The sequence below is a fragment of the Fukomys damarensis genome, unplaced genomic scaffold (assembly GCF_012274545.1).
Source record: "Fukomys damarensis isolate Sample0158 unplaced genomic scaffold, DMR_v1.0_HiC HiC_scaffold_37, whole genome shotgun sequence".
Lineage (NCBI taxonomy): Eukaryota > Metazoa > Chordata > Mammalia > Rodentia > Bathyergidae > Fukomys > Fukomys damarensis.
Window position 1 is genome coordinate 15,281,049 of NW_022900949.1, and position 18,996 is coordinate 15,300,044.

Here is an 18,996-nt window from a genome sequence, read left to right on the forward strand (position 1 = left end):
CAAACTTGGGTCCTGCGCCTGAGTTAAATATCTGGCCCTGGAGTAACACTTCTCATTCTTTTATTTTCAGTTTGTATGTTTATTTGAGGTGTCTCTGAGGCAACATATAGAAGAATTTTATTTTTAATTTAATCATTCTATGGCTCTTGAGTGAAGAGTTAAAACTACTTATGCTGTGTTATATTAAAATATATTACCGGGTTGGGAATTTAGCTCAGTGGTTCTGCCGCCTGCCTAAGCACAAGCACCTGCGTTCGATTCCCAGTACACCCCCCCCAAAATGTATTTCCTATTTCCTGTCATTATATTACTTTTCAGTTTATTCTCTTATTTTTTTCATTTTTCTATTTGCTGATCTTTTCAATTTCTGATAATAGCAGCACAGTGTAAAACCACTGGAGATTTCTCCAAACCAGCTCTTGTATTCGTGTTCACCTGACAGAGCCCACCCTTCTTTTCAGAGTATACCTATCCACTTGAAGAGTTTGCATTGTTAGGTATACACTCAGGTGTTTTTTTTTTTTCATCCCTTGAAGGAGGAGGTTTTCCCACACCCACTAAGTGACCATGTGTTCAGTTCAAGTGTGTAAAACCACTGGAGATTTCTCCAAACCAGCTCTTGTATTCGTGTTCACCTGACAGAGCCCACCCTTCTTTTCAGAGTATACCTATCCACTTGAAGAGTTTGCATTGTTAGGTATACACTCAGGTGTTTTTTTTTTTTCATCCCTTGAAGGAGGAGGTTTTCCCACACCCACTAAGTGACCATGTGTTCAGTTCAAGTGTGCATATTAAGAATATATTCTGGGTCCCTTTAAATTTAATACAAGGCTTCTAAACAAACCTAAGTAAATACACTATAAAACATGCACATATTTGTTATTACTACAAAATAATCACAAAACCCTGAGAACCTTAAAACAATGTACACATATTATCCTTCTCTTCTCTAGATAGGAATTCAGGATGGGTGTTGCTGAATAACCTGCTTGGCATTTCACATTGGCCAACTTTAGTTATTAGTCAGGATGTCTTCTCACTGGATCTCAGGAGCCTTCTCTAGGCTCAATCAAGTGGTTGAAATAATTCAGTTCCTTGTATTGTTAGGAGTGAAGTCCTGTTATGCTGCTGGTTATTTGCCAAGTCTCACTTTCAGCATCAGGAGCTGTCCATATGGGCTTTTTAGAACACAGCAGTTTAATATTTCAAGTTGAGCAGACCAGTGATGATATTCAAGACTCCTTTCCTAGATATTTCCAATATATTCCTTAACAGGTCTTCTAATCGTTCTTTCTTTGATGCACTAAATGCTTTTTTCAAATTTGTCTTTCCCAACAATACATATCCTTACTCATCCACCAGCCTGAGTTATTGCACTCGTGTTTCCAACTGGCGTTTCAAAGTAATTGTTCTATCAATTCATCAGTGTATTCATTGCCCAGGAAGTATTTACTGAGCAACTGCTATGTTTTATGCCTTCACTCCCTGGGCTCATGACTCTTCATTATTTAAACACTGAATGTTTCAAGCCATATAAACTTAATATATTTAGATACCAACTTCTAGTTGGGCAGATCACATAATCATTTTGAACATTATTTATGTAAAACTAGAATTAAACTCAAAACAGTATAAACAACAAAGGACGTACTTTAAAAATCAGAAAAAACATATGAATTGCTAATCTAAGGGCAATATGCATAAAATCTTAATAGATTAATTTGAATTATCAAAAGCTTCCTAAGTGCATGATCAAATGAGAGATCCTAATTTGTGTTATACTCATACTTTTATTGTTTTGGAAAATGTAACAAGAGGCCAAGTATTGTGGTATTCATCATTTTATTTAAAAGATCTTAGTAAATTCCTTCTTGAGGAAGGGAATAGAATATACCAGTTTTGTTCTCAGCACAGTCAAGGCTATGAGAACCCAAGGTTCCTTGTACAGAGAGGCTCTTATTGTCAAACTTTAGACCATAGGTGTACCCCAGTTCCAGGATTAAGTATTAGTTGGTTAGACCCTTGGAGAACAGAAGACACAATGGAAAAGAAGTAATAAGGACTGATTCACCTGGCATTGAACTTGGTGTCTTGGGGACCTGAGAATCAGCAAGGAAAATTGCTTTGTGCAGAGTAATATCCCACAGGGAACTTACCTGCTCAGACCTGGGATAAAAAGAGGGCAATGTGCTTAATTAGCAGATATACAGAACTTTCAACATTTCCCTGCTTTAGCCCATTGGTGTGTGCATTCTTGGTCTGGGTGGGTTGTGATCACTTACTTTGGATTCCTGCTTCTGACTGGGAGAATAACACTTGACCCCTTTGTACTTTCTTTGAGGCAACATAGCTTCCATGTACACTGTAAACTGTTCAGGGAGGAATTTGGATTCCCATGAACTCCTTTCATTGACTAAACCCATCTGTGTGAGTACTGCGGTACTGCAGGAAGTTTTTTTGAGCCTGAGATTGAAGAATTTATATCTGTGGAACCCAAGACCTACACAGCCCAGGCCAGATTTGAGCTACTACTGTGTTTGTTTGACTAATCTGTTGATATGTTTATGCAACATGCAGAAAGTAGAAGGAACCACTGAGCTTAGTAATATAAGGTGCAATGTAGACAGTTAAGCAACTAAAATAGAATCTCAGAATACAGATTGAGTACCTTAAAGAGATTTCATTACTATTGGAACATATGTCAAAGATTTGTTCTATTAATGAATTGGAATATAGAAATAAATGGTTGCCTCTGGAGCATTGTTGAATGAACTGAGGCCATTTCTTTTTTTTTCCAGCTTTAATTGAGTTTATTGGTACATTTTAGGGATACAGTACAGCTACAATCATTGTTGGGATCTTGTACCTCTACATGACAGGTCTTGGTTCTCATTTTTTCCCCTTGTTCCTGCCCTCCCTTCACCCCCTCCTCCCCTCTCCATCTACAAACACTTTATTTCCATCTTTTCATTATCTCACATTTTTTTCTTTCCCTTTTTACCCTTCCCCTACCAATCCCACCTTCCCTACACCTTTAGCTCCTTCCCATTTCTCAATGTCAGTAATCTTATTAGGATTTACTGTATTATTGCAGATTATTCACACCAGAGAAACTATTCGGTATTTACACATGTGTGCCTTATTTATTTCACTTAGGAGTATATCTTCAATATGTATCCATTTTCCTGTGAATGAATCTATTTTCTCCTTCTTTATAGGCCATTTCTTATGTCTGAGTAGGATATCATTTTGCTTTGCTTTTTAAATCTCATGCCCCTTTTCTGCATTTGTTAGCACTTTAATGGAATTTTTCAGTTTAGTATTTTTCTCTATCAATGTTAGAAAGATATTTTAGTTATAAAGTGATTAACATTTCATCACTAAATATGTCTATATTCTTAATTCTTAATTTCTTGCGTTATTCCAGATGATTTTGCATCCCCATGTAGTTCATGCAATTTTTTAATGTTTTTCTACAGTGTAACATTCACTTGCATACTTAGCTTTCTTAATAGCTCTGATTTCTCATGAGAAATGTAAACTATGGGATCAATTTAGTTTTCCCCCATACAAATAGCCATTTGTGCTAGCTTTTCTTTATTCAGGATTTCCCAACTAAGTTGAAGTACATCCTATTCATGTGTTAAATATCCATGTATGCAGAAGTTTGTGTCCTGACTCATTGAAGAAATAGTAACGAGGCATGTTCTAGAGCAGTGATGACTATGGCCAACTGTGACTTTTCAAACAGCCTGCTTAGGCCAGTGGGATATAGGGTCACTTCCACTGTTCTAGAGGATGGAAAAGTCAGGAAATATGCTTTCTCATACATATCTGCATGTAGACTTTGCTAGTGTAGATATTAGTCCATCCGGAGAACATCAGATTATTGATATCATATATTTTCTTTTACTTTATGTTTCCTGCTTCGTTTAGTTTTTAATAAATTTATGTTTATTCATTCTAACCATTTTTTTCTATTTTTCATTTTGATAATTTTATTCTGCATGATACAGAGATATTCACACACTCCCATGACAACAAAAAGATAAGTACAACAGGTGAAATCTCTGCTTATTTGCATTTTGCACCATTCATGCTAAGGCAGAACAGAGTAATAAATGTTTCGGGGGAAATGTAAAGGAAAAAGACACAGGCAGGATTTCATTAAGTGTAAAAGTTCAAAATTGTCATGGGACATGAAGGACTTTATGGAATATGATCCTATGCATGATGGTTGAAGATTACAACCAGATCTACAGCACCCAAGGGTAGGCCAAAAATTTCAAATTTGAATGCCTGGGAATAACATAGAAAACATTCCACATTCCACACCAAACAAGAATAGGAGAGAGAGAGAGAGAGAGAGAGAGAGAGAGAGAGAGAGGGAGAGAGAGAGAGAGAATAATTTTTCATCTGCTCTTGAAACATACAAAAAACAATTTTTTAATCTTTCTTAATGTTTCTGGTTTCATACCCAGAAAGACAAAAGCCAATTTTGTTCTTCAGTAAGTGGGAACCAGAAGTGTTGGATCAGTGGGCAAGGTTGGTCGGTTGGTGCAGTTTCAGTAGGTGGGAAGCATGAGTGTGGATGAGGTCTTTCACAGTAATGTGACTATGGTTAACAATTATATACTGAAAGTTTAGAACAGCTGCAAGAGCTGATATTGATAGGTCTCATTGAATCAGAAACATCTGAGGTAGTGGACGTGCTACCTCTTCTGATTTAACAATTGCTCAGTGCACAGAACTATGAAGACATCATATGTGCCCTATAAATATGTACAAATATTACCTGTGAATAAAAATTTAGAAATCTCAATTACTCAAATTTATATTGAAAGGTGCAGGAAAAAATTTCAAAAGTTAAATATAAAAATATGCAAACTGTGTTCTTCGAAGATTTCCTTTTTTAAAATTTGGTTTCTTCTTAGCATTATGTATCCCCCCCCATTTCAATATTACATCCATCCACAAATGTCTTGTTAGTAAAAAACACATTATCACTTTTGTCATTTGAAAAACTTGTTTTTATTCTTGTGTTTCCTATTCCTATTCCTACAAAGCATAAAATTGGATTTGAGAAGTTAGTAGAATTTAGCCAAAAACAAAGAAGAATTGAAATTTTTCCAATCTTTTCCTTCACATCCATTCAGTTTATCTTTCTTGGTGTGCTTATTGACAGATATTTTATATTTCTTTTACTATAGGGTAGAAAATGGCAATATCAAAATGAAAATCACAAGTTACATGTGTATGAGAGATTACAGACTTTGAAGAAAATATTTCTACACTGAATCCCCTGCAATTATTTCTTTAAACAGTCTAACTTCTGGTTGGAAGAACATATTGTTAACCTGACCTAAGGACACCGTGAGCTATGGCACATTGTTAAGTGTGTGTGTGTGTGTGTGTGTGTGTGTGTGTGTGTGTGTCTTTGCCTTTGGAGGTGAAAGCAGACTTTACAGAAAATGACTTTGTTTCAATATGTTCCATAATATAAGTCACAAGAGAAAGGCCAGAACAACAACAACCAAAACACAGTAAAGAGGAGAAGCCCAAAGTCTCTTTAAAAAAAAAAAAACTAGTATTTTTTATTGTTTTTAATTTTTTTACTGAGTTTATTGGTACATTCTAGGTAGACAGTACAGTTACACTCAGTACTGGCATCTTGTTCCTTTACATGCCAGGTCTTGGTTCTCATTTTTCCCCTTGTCCCCACCCTCCCTTCACGCCCTCATCCCCTCCCCACCTTAAAACACTTTAATTCCATTTTTACATTTTTTCATATTTTTTCCTTTTCCCTTATTCCCCTTTCCCTATTCTTCTCACTGTCCCTACAACTTTGGTCCTTTTCTTCCTATTTCACTTTGCTAATTGGTTCTCATTTTTTCCCCTTGTCCCTACCCTCCTTTCACCCCTTCTTCCCCTCCCCATTTACAGACACTTTAATTCCATTTTTTCATTTTTTCACATTTTTTTCTTTTTCCTTATTCCCCTTCCCCTACCCTTCCCACTTTCCCTACACCAAAGTGTCTTTTAAAAAGTCTTGTACTTGCTTATCTTACCTGGACATATAGCACTCAAATGTAGATCATGTGGAATCTTCCTATTAAACCTGATTTTGGGGAGAACGAGGATTTAGCTCAGTTATGTGTGCCTGCTTTGCAAGCAGCTTGATCCTCTTTGTCCCCACCAAAAATCCAAACAAACAACCAAACAAAAAACTGATTGTTTTTCTCCATCAGACAACATGGTGATATCTGTGATGGTGTGTGATTATTTCTTCCCTAATTTATCCTTGATTCAATTTAGACTGTATTGTTTCTCTCTCATTTAATTTCAAGGAGAGTCAATTACTTCAGTACTGTTCCATAATTGCCTAAACAATGATTTGAACTGACCATCAGTAATTTATATTTCTCAGATATATAAAGAAATTAAAATATTTGAATACATACCCTCTTGGGGAAGATTGAGTGACACAAAAATTACAGTTCAGCAATATCAAGGGAATCCATATAAAGGGGAAAATTTCATTAGGAAAACTGAAGAATTGGTGTCTTGACTGTGCAGTCTGAATGATGGCATTTCTGACAGGTTTTTATTCCATAACTGTGTCATGTTAATTTTTTTTCACCTTTTCTCTTAGCCCCACCAACTATATGGAAACAGAAAATGACACACAAATGTACAAAATCTTTCTTCTGGGAATTTCAGAGGAGTCCAGTTTACAACCCTTCCTCTTTGGACTATTCCTGTTTATGTACCTGGTCACTGTGCTTGGGAACTTGGTCATCATCCTGGTCACAGTCTCAGACCCCCACCTGCACACACCCATGTACTTCTTCCTCTCCAACCTGTCCCTTGCAGATATCGGCTTCACCTCTGCCAGCATCTCAAAGATGCTGGTGAACATTCAGATTCACAGCAAGGTCATCACTTATGAAGGCTGCATCACCCAGGTATTCTTCTTCATACTCTTTGGAGTGTTGGACAGCTTTCTTTTGACAGTGATGTCTTATGACCACTTTGTGGCCATCTGTCACCCTCTGTATTACATGGTCACCATGAACCTCAGGGTCTGTGTATTGCTGGTGCTGGGGTCCTGGGTCACAGCTGCCTTGTATTCCTTGTTAGAAAGCTTAATGACGTCAAGGCTGTCATTCTGCACTGACTTGGAAATCCAACATTTTTTATGTGAGATTAATCAATTGATTCTACTTACATGTTCTGATACCTTTGCTAATGATGTAGTGATGTATTCTGCAGCTGTGCTTCTGGGTTGTGGTTCCTTTTCTGGTATTCTTTTCTCTTATGCTAAGATAGTTTCCTCCATTTGTGCAATCTCATCAGCTCAGGGGAGGTGCAAAGCATTTTCCACCTGTACATCTCACCTCTCTGTTGTCTCCCTATTCTATTTTACCATCCTGGATGTTTACTTTAGTTCTTCTGTTAGCCAAAACTCACCATCTGCTGCAAGAGCTTCCGTGATGTACAGCATTGTCACACCCATGCTGAATCCCTTCATCTACAGTCTGAGGAATAAGGATATAGCGGGGGCTCTGAGAAGACTCTCCAGAGGGAAGTCATGAGTCAATTTACCAGAAGTTCCTTTTATCGTGGTACTCTAAAGCTCAGTGCCAGATATTGTTCCTCTTTAATATAATTAAATGTAGTTGTTTTCTCAGGAGATTTTCGTCTTGAATTTTAACTGGTGCATAGAAATAAAACAAACTCATTTATATGTTTTCTACTTTGCCTGATATCCAATATTTTACCTGTCTAGTTTTTTGTCAGTCTTCTTCCAAACTAAACATCAGAAACAATTTGGACATTCTTATTAGATCCATAGACTGATGTGTTCAAATAATTCTATAGAATAACAAAAATTGATGTCAGTGTATATTTTTATTTAAAAGAAATTCCACATCTTTTCAATGCTTTCTCCATTAATTCTTTTTTGTTATATTTAGTATTATTTATGATATTGCCTTCCAAATAGTGTTTCTATAGTTCATTGTGGGAAATTATTATTCCCCAGTAATATTATTATTATTCTGCACAACTTTTCACAATGCATTGTGTACTCCTTGTCAAAAGTTATTAAGAATATTCCTATGAAATGCATATTTGATGCGTCGCCAGCTAATACAAACATGTTTGCATAAAACTATTTATTATGGACTTAAAATCACAGAAAGTTCTTACACAAGTACATATTTGAATCCTACATTGTATTTCAGTCATACATCTGTGAAAATAAGTTAGATTATGTGCATCTGCTCCTTGAAATGCATCTTCTCTTGATACGCTTAGAAAGTTCACAAAGCAATACCAGTGTTATGACAGGGACTTCATTCAGTGGAGAGGAGAGTTTGGTGTTATCTTCTAATTATGCATTGTGTCACCTGGGTTAACATTTCCCAGTAATTTTTAATGTATAATTTCTTTCATTGCTTTGGACAAAATGTCTTCTTTTTAAATGTTTGTCATAAATATCAAAGTTCAGGTGAGTGAATAATATGTGTGAAAACTGTCATCTTCATGTTTTGATGTTCTAAAATCACTGTGATGAATATGAATAAAGAATAAATTCCACATAAACTTGAATCCAGAATAGTGTCCTTAGTAGGATAATAATCTCTCACAGTTAGCTATTGATGCTTCTTGAAATGAAGATTTGGGATATACAAACACCAGTTTTTCTTGAGTTAACATAATTACCATGTTCTATTCACCAAAGAAATTAAAAAAGTAAAAATAAAGAAAAGCCCTGTGCCAAGCCCTGGAGTTCTGCCACATTTTATAATTAAGTGTGAGCTTTTGAAACAGTGACTGAATTCAGACCACAGAAGGATGGACAAAGAATAGTGCCTGAGTTCAGAGGGTTTCTGGAGATGCACTAGGCAAAAGGCCTTTGGAAGGAAAACAGGAGAATGACCACATAATTTGCCCTGCTGTGAAGGAAGACAGAGTGGGAGGTCCCTGATGGAATTCGATAGAGTACTGGTGTTGGATAAAATCAGCCATATCTTTTCCTTCCCCATATTTATGGAGGTGGTCAAATCTCAGTACAGAGTTCTGCAGTTAGCTATGCCCAAACCATTGCAAGCAACCAGGAGATGTATCAAGGGAGCCACCGGCATCAGCCAGCCTCCTCACACCAGGCAGGCAATTTAGCAAATCATAGGAGTATGAGGAGAGCCAACTGAGAGGCCCAGAGCCAGACTCACACTGGAGCGCGAGCAGAACTGGGGACATGCTTCTGCTTTCAGCCCTGACAGCTGCAGCTGCATGGAGGCTTATTGTTTGCTTTCTTTGCATTGTTGTTGTTTCTTGTTTATTAATTTTACATGTTAGTATTTTTATTCTTTGACATTCCCCTCTCCCTACTCCATTTTCTTTTCTTTTTCCTTTTTTAATCCCCTTACATTCCTTCTATTCCAGTCTACCTGCCATGTGGCATATCTATCTATTATGTAATATATTTTAGCATACGTTATGTAATATATTATGTACTATATATCAAGTGTGTGTGTATGTATATATATATACATATAAATATATGTATAATATATCTATATACATAAAGACAGTGGAAGATCTTGAATCCAAGGATGATGTAGTAAATCATGTACTCAGCGGCACACCAAGACTTCAAGACACTGTGGAAGCTGGATCCAACAGCTGATACATGATTTTAAAAACCTTCAAATTATAGGAATAAATAAAAGAATGAGAAGAGTGCTGAAAAGAATAAACTGCATTCATCAAAATCATAACAAAATTTTCAAAATTTAGGGAAAAAATCACTATTCAATTAGAAGAGGCTTATAAACCCCAAATGCTAGCACTAGAAAAGCATAGCCCATGACACATTGAGGCAGGAGATTGGACTATGACAAACCAGCTGAGTGAACTGGCATGACAGATTCAGGAAATGTGCAGAAAAATAACTCCTAAAAACCTCACATCAGAGAATGTTATCTGCAATTTTTCTCATAAGAACTCAAGCAGGTGTTTGATAGAACAGCCTAGCCCTGATGTCAGCCTGAGAAGTGGGAGTTCAATGGCTGTTATTGAACTCAGAGCCACTGTTTTTTCTCTTTCACAGTGGTCTCTCATTCCGCACAGTGTACTTCTTTCCCTATTTTTAATTGGCCCACAGTCTTTCTGCAGAGCATATTTTTCTCTCCACCTTTGATAAATGTAAAACCTCATTCATTGCCTTTTGTGCATGGTTTGTCTAATTCTTTGCTTATGACAAGAATATATAAAAATGCTAGGAGTCCCTAGAACATGAGACCCTAGTAACACCAGCATGATGAAATTTTAGAAATTCAAGAAAAGGGAACACTAAAAGATGTAAAGAAAAACAAAGTAATATAGAAAGGTAAGCCTTTCAAATAATAACCGTTTTCTCATCCCAGATCTTAAAGTGAGGACATCTTGAATTGATTTTTTTAAGTCCTAGAATAAAACAATTTCCAACCTACATTTTTAAGTCATGCAAAATTATTTCTCAAAATTGACAGAAAATAGAAACTTTTTGTGACATAGAAACCCTAAAGAAATCAGTATATGAGCACTAAACCAGCACTGAAGGAATACATAAGCAGAATCATAAAAACAGGGGGGTAACATGCACCAAAGAATCTAAAGTAAATTATACATCTCACTGAGAGAGTTAACAGAGAAACAAAATCAGCACCAAAAAATAATGCAATGATGATTTAATAAATACTCTACTATGACTATAATTTCATTGACCCTAGCTCCCTAATCAAGATATCAATTGGAAGATTAAATCAAAAAGCAAAAATCCAAGCATATTTTGCAATGCAAGCACACAGACTATAAGTGAAAGGATGGAAAATTATACTGTATGCATCTTGAGTTTGAACAAAAGCACATGTAGCTATTTTATTCTATTTTTCCACATTTATATTAGCATATGTTTACTCTATATACTAAATATATTCATCAAGGAAAATTGATACATATACATGTTGTTTTGATCCTCAAGACTTCCCCTTCACTCCTTCCTCATGCCCAACAGACCTCAAGCCAGAACAAATCAAAATAGACAAAGCCACTACAGAATGGTAAAAGAAACTGTTCAATAAGATGATAACAACTGTAAATATACATATGCTGAATGTTGGCACACTCAACTTCACAAAACAAGGACTGCTGGCCATAAAAGGACAGAAAGACACCAATACAGTCATACCAGGGGACTTAAATATCCTATTCTCACAAACAGGTGAAGTACATAAAAAGTAAAGAAAAATAGTGGAGTTGAACCACACCATTGAACAGATGGCATTAATCATTATCTGTAGAATGTTTTATCCAACAACAATAGAATACATATTTTCTACAGCAGCACACAAAACTTTCCCTACCAGAGCAAATCACAGACCATAAATCCTGTTTAAATAAAAACAGAATTGCAAAAATGCCCTGCTTTCTATCAAATCACTGTGAAATGAAAGTAGAAAATAGAAAAAAAAAAAAAACCCCAGGAACTTCTCTGGCTTAACTGCTTGCAGAATGCCACTGTAGAAATAACTTACACTCTGTAATAATGTTGGAGAATCTTCTCTCTGTGTCTTTATTTATCTCCATCTATCAATCTATTTATCAGCCACACTGTGTAACTTGTGTGGCATCTTTTTCTCTGGAGAACAACACTATAAGCTGTGGCTCACATTAGCTGATAAAATGCGGCATTACAAGACATAAGAGGAAACTTTAAGAGGCATTGTCAGATTCCAACAGTTTTCTTGTCTTCTGTCTTCTTCTCTGTTAGGAGATGCCCCCTCCTCCAATAGAGGCTGTTTCTTGGGCCACATTCCCTCAAATAACACAACATAGTTGGGAGGGGGCCACACATCCTAAAGCCTATGTGAGTTAATGAAAGTAGTCTAATTTAAGGCACTGTTTATCACTACAGGAAAGTGAAAACATTTAACCTTTTATAATGTTAAAATATCTAACATTAACTGGGATCTTGTTGGATACTGTAAGACTCAAATTTGTCCTGTCTTTCATTCTCAGATGAATTGTATATAGAAGGTAAACACTAGATGGGAATGTAGTGACAAGAGGAATACACAGTGGTTGGATAATGTTTACCAAAGCACAGTTAGAAAGAAGAAAAGTTTCTCAAATTTCTACAGCACAGCAGGGCAAGAATACTTCATGATAACCTACCTCACATTTTATGAATATCAGGTAGAGAAGAGCTTAAGTGTTCCAAACACAAGGCAATGACAGCAAGAGGAAAATACTAATATCTTGATTTTTATCAGATGTATGTTTACATGTATATAAAACTGTACCTCATAAATATCATTGACTGTATTAATCAAAATATTAAAAATGTTGAGATAGAAATATTACTTACTCTGATTTGATGTGGTAAGCATGTACTCACCTATTATCATGTAGCCTATAAGTATGCACAATTAATATACATTAATCAAAATTCTAAAAAATTGAGGACATAGAAATGTTAACTCTATTTTTTTGTGTGTGTGTGCCAGGATTGAACTCCACACCTTGTACTCACAAGGCAGGCACTAGAACCACTGAGCTAAATCCCTGACCCAGAAATTTTAACTTCTGTGCTTTGATATTACACTTTGTATACACATGATAGATTACGCTGGATGTCAGAAATTTGTACTGCGAAAAATTAGTTAAAAAGATTGGGCTTGAGGTTTTATGTGATTTTTTTTTTTTTTTTTTTTTTTTTTTGGTAGCGGAGATCAAACTCGGCTCCTTGTGCTTGTGAGGTAGGTGGCGGAACCACTGAGCTAAATCCCTGGCTGGCCCCTATGTAAATTGTAAATGTTACCATGTTCCACTCTCTTTTGCTCTCCAGTGGTTTACTTAAAAACCCACGAGAATAATACTCAAAATAATTATACACACACACACACACACACACACACACACACACACATATATATATATATATATATATAAGTGAAAAATATGTTGACTGACATTAGTTTGATACACCCAGCCCACTAAACATGACAGCTTAGCAACTCAGTATGTTGTGAGAACCTGTTGTTTACCCTTTTGATCCTTCTGTCTGACTAGAACTGAAGCTGTAGCTATTTAGCATTTTAGTGTACATATTTCTAGCCCGTGAGATAAAACTCTCCAAATTCATAAAATTATTTCTATCAAATGTATATTATTTTCAAATCATGTTAAAATAAAGTGAATCAGTAGGCATGACTGTTACTTAAATTTGGAACTCAAGCAATCCCTGACTCCAAATTCTGATCTACAGAAGGGAAAGATAAACTTTAAAAGGGAAAAATGAGACTTTATCAAAATTGTGTTTGAACAAGCAAACACCTATGTATTTCAGTTAATAGTTGGGGACAATTTTGATAAGTGAAATAAAAGACACACACAAGCTTAAATAGTGCATAATTTCTCTTATATGAGTGACCCAATTTATAAATAGAAAGCAAAATGAATGATAGATAATAGGAAGTGTGGAGATAGATCTTCCTCAAATGGAAAAGAAGATAAAGGTTAAGGGAGGGGAAATGAAGGAGAAAGAAAGGGAATAAAAAAATTAGAATGTATTCATATACGTGTACCAACTTCTAAAAATGAGTGTAAACATTATGGACTGCAAATATGTAGCAATAAAAAAGTAAGTTGGGCAGTGCTGTAGTACTCATTTTCTAAGACAAAATGTTTTTGAGATAGCAAGTTCTTATCAACAGAAGGAAAGGGTAGTTTATAAAAAAAGTAAAATTGCACTTTTTCAAAATTGTATAGTTGAACATCAAAAAACTTCGTGATTAAATTAAGACATTCATTAGAAAAAAAAGCACACACAGACCCAAACACACATATAAAAATACAAAAAATCCTTCATAAATTGAAAAAATCCCAAACTATAAAAAATGAGCAACAGATCTATAGAACCATTCATAAAGGAATAGTTACAAATTGCTGATAAGTACAATAAGCAGAACATCTCAGTTCAATCCAGTCAGTGAAGCTTCACAGTAATAAGTACCATGAGCTCTATTCCCTACCCTTGATGGTGAGTTTTGGGTGTGTTTTTTTTTTTTTTTTTTTTTTTTTTTTTTTTTTTTTTTTGTCATTTTGAGTACATCAGACCACAGAGAAAAGTTTTCAAGGCCCTCTTCATTTCTCTGTTCCTCAGACTATAGATGAAGGGGTTCAGCATGGGGGTGATCACCGTGTACAAGACAGAGGCAGATGCCCCTGTCCAAGAGGCATGTGTCCATGTGGAGCTGAGATACACACCCAGGCATGTTCCATAGAACAGGCAGACAACTGAGAGGTGAGAACCACAGGTGGAAAATGCTTTGCACTTCCCTTCTTTTGTTGAGATCCGCAGGATGGAGACTACAATTTGAGAATAAGAGAAAAGTATCCCAGCAAGAGGAAAAAATCCCATGACGCCTGTCACAATGTACAACACAATACTGTTGATGAAGGTATCAGAGCAGGCGAGCTTGAGGAGCTCAGGGAGTTCACAGAAATAGTGTGGGATTTCCACGACAGCACAGAAAGAAAGGCGCAGGGCAGTCAGACACTCAGGAAGGGCTCCTAGCACACTGAGGAGCCAGGTCAGCAGCAGTAACTGGACACAGAACCTGGTGTTCATTAGGACAGGATAGTGCAGGGGGTGACAAATGGCCACAAAGCGGTCATAGGCCATGACAGTCAGGAGTAAATTGTCCAGAAGTCCAAAAACTGTGAAAAAGTACATATGAATGATGCAGCCTGCATAGGTGATGACCTTATTCTGTGTCTGAATAATCAGCAACATCTTTGGGACTGTGGTGGAGGTGAAACAGATGTCAGAGAAGGACAGGTTGGAGAGGAAGAAGTACATGGGTGTGTGGAGGTGGGAGTCAGAGATGATGGCCAGGATGATGAACAGGTTCTCCAAGACGTTCACCAGGTACAAAGACAAGAACATCCCAAACAGTACAGATTGAAACTCTGGCTTCTCAGAAAGTCCCAAGAGCACAAATACTGGAATTTCTGTGTGGTTTTCCAGTTCCAATAAAGGAAGTATCTTCAAGAGAGAGGAAGTAGCAAGACTAAGTGAAGAAGCCTATCAGAAATGTGATTGTTCTTCAGCTTGTTCGAAATATGTCTATGGAATAATGTATTTGCTTAATATCCTTCTCATTTCTGCCGATCAAACTAGGGCTTTCAAACCCCACCAGGCACAACATGTAATGTAGAACCCACAGCTGACTTAATCTACTCAACTGTCCTGACATCCTCATAGCCATCATTTGTCACCTAAGAAGTCTTCCAAATTATTTCAGTAACTTACATTGAAATGCTTTATTAGTGAAAAATGTAAAGTTCTGGATCTAAATAATAATTGTAAGTGATAAGAATGATATTGTTTATTCACTGATTAATTTTAATTAAAAATATAATTGATCAGGGCTGGGGATTTAGCTTAGTGTTTCTGCCACCTGCCTCACAAGCACAAGATCCTGAGTTCGATCAAGGTCCGAGTTTGATCCCTGGTACAAAAGAACCCCAGAACACACACACACACACACACACACACACACACACACACACTAGATCAAACATCAATGGAGAGATTGTATTACATTTTCTTCCAAGAAAATAAGATGCCAAACTAAAAACTTTCTAATCTCACTGATATATAGCTCATAAAAATTATTTAGCATCACATGAAAATAACTCTCAATTAATTTTCTTAATCTTAACCTTGATACTCAAAGGCAACAGCTTATTATAATAGAAGTGGCATGAGGCAAATCTCCTTATATGAAGTATTTTCATTAAGTCACACAGGTGGAAAAATTTTCAAACCACCTAGCTATAAACATATACTCATTGAATATAAAATTTGAAGGCCAGATAGTATGCTAGCCAATAAAGTGATGAATATTTACCATTAGTAATTTGCATGTTATACTATGACATTTTAGATTTAATAGAAACATTGTATTAGATGGAAAAGATACTTTAAGGAATAGCTCTGAGAAAATTGTAAGCAATAAAATGTTGCATTAACATGTCAAAACGGCTTCTTTCATCATTAGATAATATACACCCTGGCATAAAATTGAAAAATCTGCAAGAAACTCATATTTAAGATGGTTATGATTACTGCCACTAATACTGTCCTGAAACCCATCTTACTGATGAAGTACAAGCAATCTCAGCTTCACGTCCTGGGTAATACAAGTAATTTGGTCACATTTCAGATTATTAAATTGTCAACCCAGAATCACTTAGAAAACCATAATAATAGAGTTTTGGTAAGGCTTAATAATGAAAAGCAAATTTACATTTTTCTATTTCCAACAATAAAGAAATCGACTATATGAAAATTACACTCCAAGATGCAACAGAGTACAAAAAGGGAACATACGTGGGGGCTATTTTTGTCCTCAAAGGTGCTAGAATGATGCTGGGAATAGTGATTCATACTTGTTAAAATTTACTAGCTGGGGCTGGGAATTTAGCTCAGTGGTTCGGCCGCCTGCCTTGAAACTGCAAGGTCCTGAGTTTGATCCCCAGTCCACCCCCACTAAAAAATTACCAGCTGAAGAGACTGGCATTGGTAGTGTCTTTTCCTGAATGACCTCATTTTATCTCTTTGGACGAGAAAGCTGTTGTTCCTGCATTTTGCAGAAAGAATGGAGGTGACTGGGAATGTTCTTTGAATTTGTGTGTAAATGAGAAGCAAAGCCCCTTTCAGTTCTGAGGTTGAGTAGGTGAAGACAAGACCAGGGTACTGGATAAGATGTTAGGAAAAACTGCACATCACCCAAGAGAGAAATAGGAAAGAATTATCTACTTATGTGAAGGAAAGGGACTGTGGAAAATAATTTTAGAAGAGGCAATGGCTCACGTTAACTTAAGGCTTCCTTATTGGCTATGTACTTACACTTTTTTGATTTCTTCTTCAAATATAAGAACTTTCCTTAATGTCTTAGCCAGCCTTTGCTTCCAGAGGAAATGCTTCTCTGTCCTATTTCATTGCCAAAAAATTACTGTGCTTTTCTTGCTCACTCAAATGTGATCATTTGAAGAAGTTTTGCCTGAATTTTTCTTATCAGATAAATGAATAGAAAGGCACCAACTGTGTCCTCAGTAGCAGGAAGATGATGTCAGGGGTGTTTACTGACAGCATTTTCAGTGAGTCAGAAATGATTTTTCTACTTTTGCTGTAACTGATAGTATTGGCAGAAGGTATGATAATTATTGAATTCTAGAGAGTAAATCTCACAGCTTCTTATTAACATTTCTAATATTTTTAGCTCTAGGCAAGATAGCTTCTAGGACACCAGGGACCAGAAATAAATTGAAAATTTGCAGCCAGTTTGTTCCTCTTGGGGATTTCTCAAAGGTGAGTATGTGCTCCCTCCCGTTGGGGCCAATAAAAACTACTTTTTTTTTTAAATTGAGTTTATTTGCACATTTTATGGATACAGTACAGTTACATTCATTGTTGTGATCTTGTACCTCTACATGAAAGGTCTTCATTCTCATTTTTTCCACTTGTCCCTGCCATCCCATCACCCCCTACTCTCCTCCCCATTTACAAACACTTTATTTCCATCTTTGCATTTTCTCACATTTTTTTCTTTTCCCTTATTACCCTTCCCCTACCCATCCCACCTTCCTTACACCTTTAGCCCTTTTCTTCCCATTTCATAATGTCCGTTATCTCATAGGGATTTTATGTACTTTTACAGTTTATTTACATCTGAGAAACTATTCAGTATTTACACATGTGTGACTTATTTATTTCACTAAGGAGTATGGACTCAATATGTATCCATTTTCCTATGAATGAATCTAATTTTGCATTCTTTATTGCTAATATCAAATTTTATAGAAAAACCCATATCTTCTTTATCCAGTCTCCAACTGAAGGGCAAATGGGCTATTTCCAAGTTTTAGCTATTACAAACTGTGCCACTATAAACATGGGTGCACATACATCACTGTGATATGATTCTTTTAGTTCTTTTGGAATGATACCCAGGAAGGGGATGGCTAAGTCAAATGGAACCTCTAGTCCCAGCTCTTTGAGGTATCTCCATATTGATTTCCATAGTGATCACACCAGTCTGCCCTCCCACGAAAAATGGAGAGGGGTACATTTCTCGCCACAACCCCTCCAACATTTGTTATTGTTTGATTTCTTGGTAGCAGCCATTCTTTGTGAGGTGAGGTGGAATCTCAGTGTTGTTTTCATCTGCATCTCTCGAAAGACCAGTGATGTGGAACATTTTTTTCATATATTTAGTTGCTGCTTTTACTTCTTTGCATGAGAAATGTCTGTGCATTTCAGATGCCCAGTTTTGAATTGCATCTTTATATTTGGGGGGGCTCATTGTTTTGAGTTCTTTATATATTCTAGATAATAGTCCTTTGTCTGAGAAGCAGCTGGTAAAAATTTTTTCCCACATTGTAGGTTGTCTCTTAGTTCTGCTTATGGTTTCTTTTGCAGTACAAAGAGTTTTTTTAATAAGATGAGATCCCTGTTGTTGATTCTTTCTGCTAGTTCCCATGCTACTGAGGATTTGTTCATAAAGTCTTTCCCTATGCCATTGTCTTCCAGAGTTCTGCCTAACTTATCTTCCAGAAAATTTAGTGTTTCTGTTTTAATATTTAAATCTTTCATCTATTTGGATTTTAATTTAGGGCATCGTGAAAGATAAGGGTCTGGTTTTAATCTTTGGCAGGCTGAAATCCAGTTTTTCCAACACCATTTACTAAAGAGACTATCTTTCCTCCACTGAGGATGGTCAGCTCCTTTGTCAAAGATGACGTAGCTGAGTAGATCTGGATTTGTTTTTGTGTCTTTCAATCTTTTCCATTGATCCTCAGATCTGTTTATTTGCCATTATCATGCTGTTTCTATCACAGTAGCTTTGTAGTATAGTTTCATATTGGAAATTCTTGTAG

General features: G+C 36.2%; 2 protein-coding genes across 2 annotated transcripts; one reads left to right on the forward strand and one right to left on the reverse strand.

Moving 5' to 3' along the window:
- Positions 1-6,663: 6,663 nt before the first annotated feature.
- On the forward strand, positions 6,664-7,595 carry LOC104872533 (olfactory receptor 19-like). The gene has a single exon (XM_010638770.1). It carries the CDS (start codon positions 6,666-6,668, stop codon positions 7,593-7,595), a length of 930 nt encoding a protein of 309 aa, XP_010637072.1. The 5' UTR covers positions 6,664-6,665.
- Positions 7,596-14,146: 6,551 nt separating this feature from the next.
- Positions 14,147-16,504, reverse strand: LOC104872545 (olfactory receptor 7A10). The gene is made up of 2 exons (XM_010638779.2): positions 16,448-16,504; positions 14,147-15,097 (listed from the first exon to the last, which is right to left on the reverse strand). Exons 1-2 carry the CDS (start codon positions 16,502-16,504, stop codon positions 14,147-14,149), a joined length of 1,008 nt encoding a protein of 335 aa, XP_010637081.2.
- Positions 16,505-18,996: the final 2,492 nt, after the last annotated feature.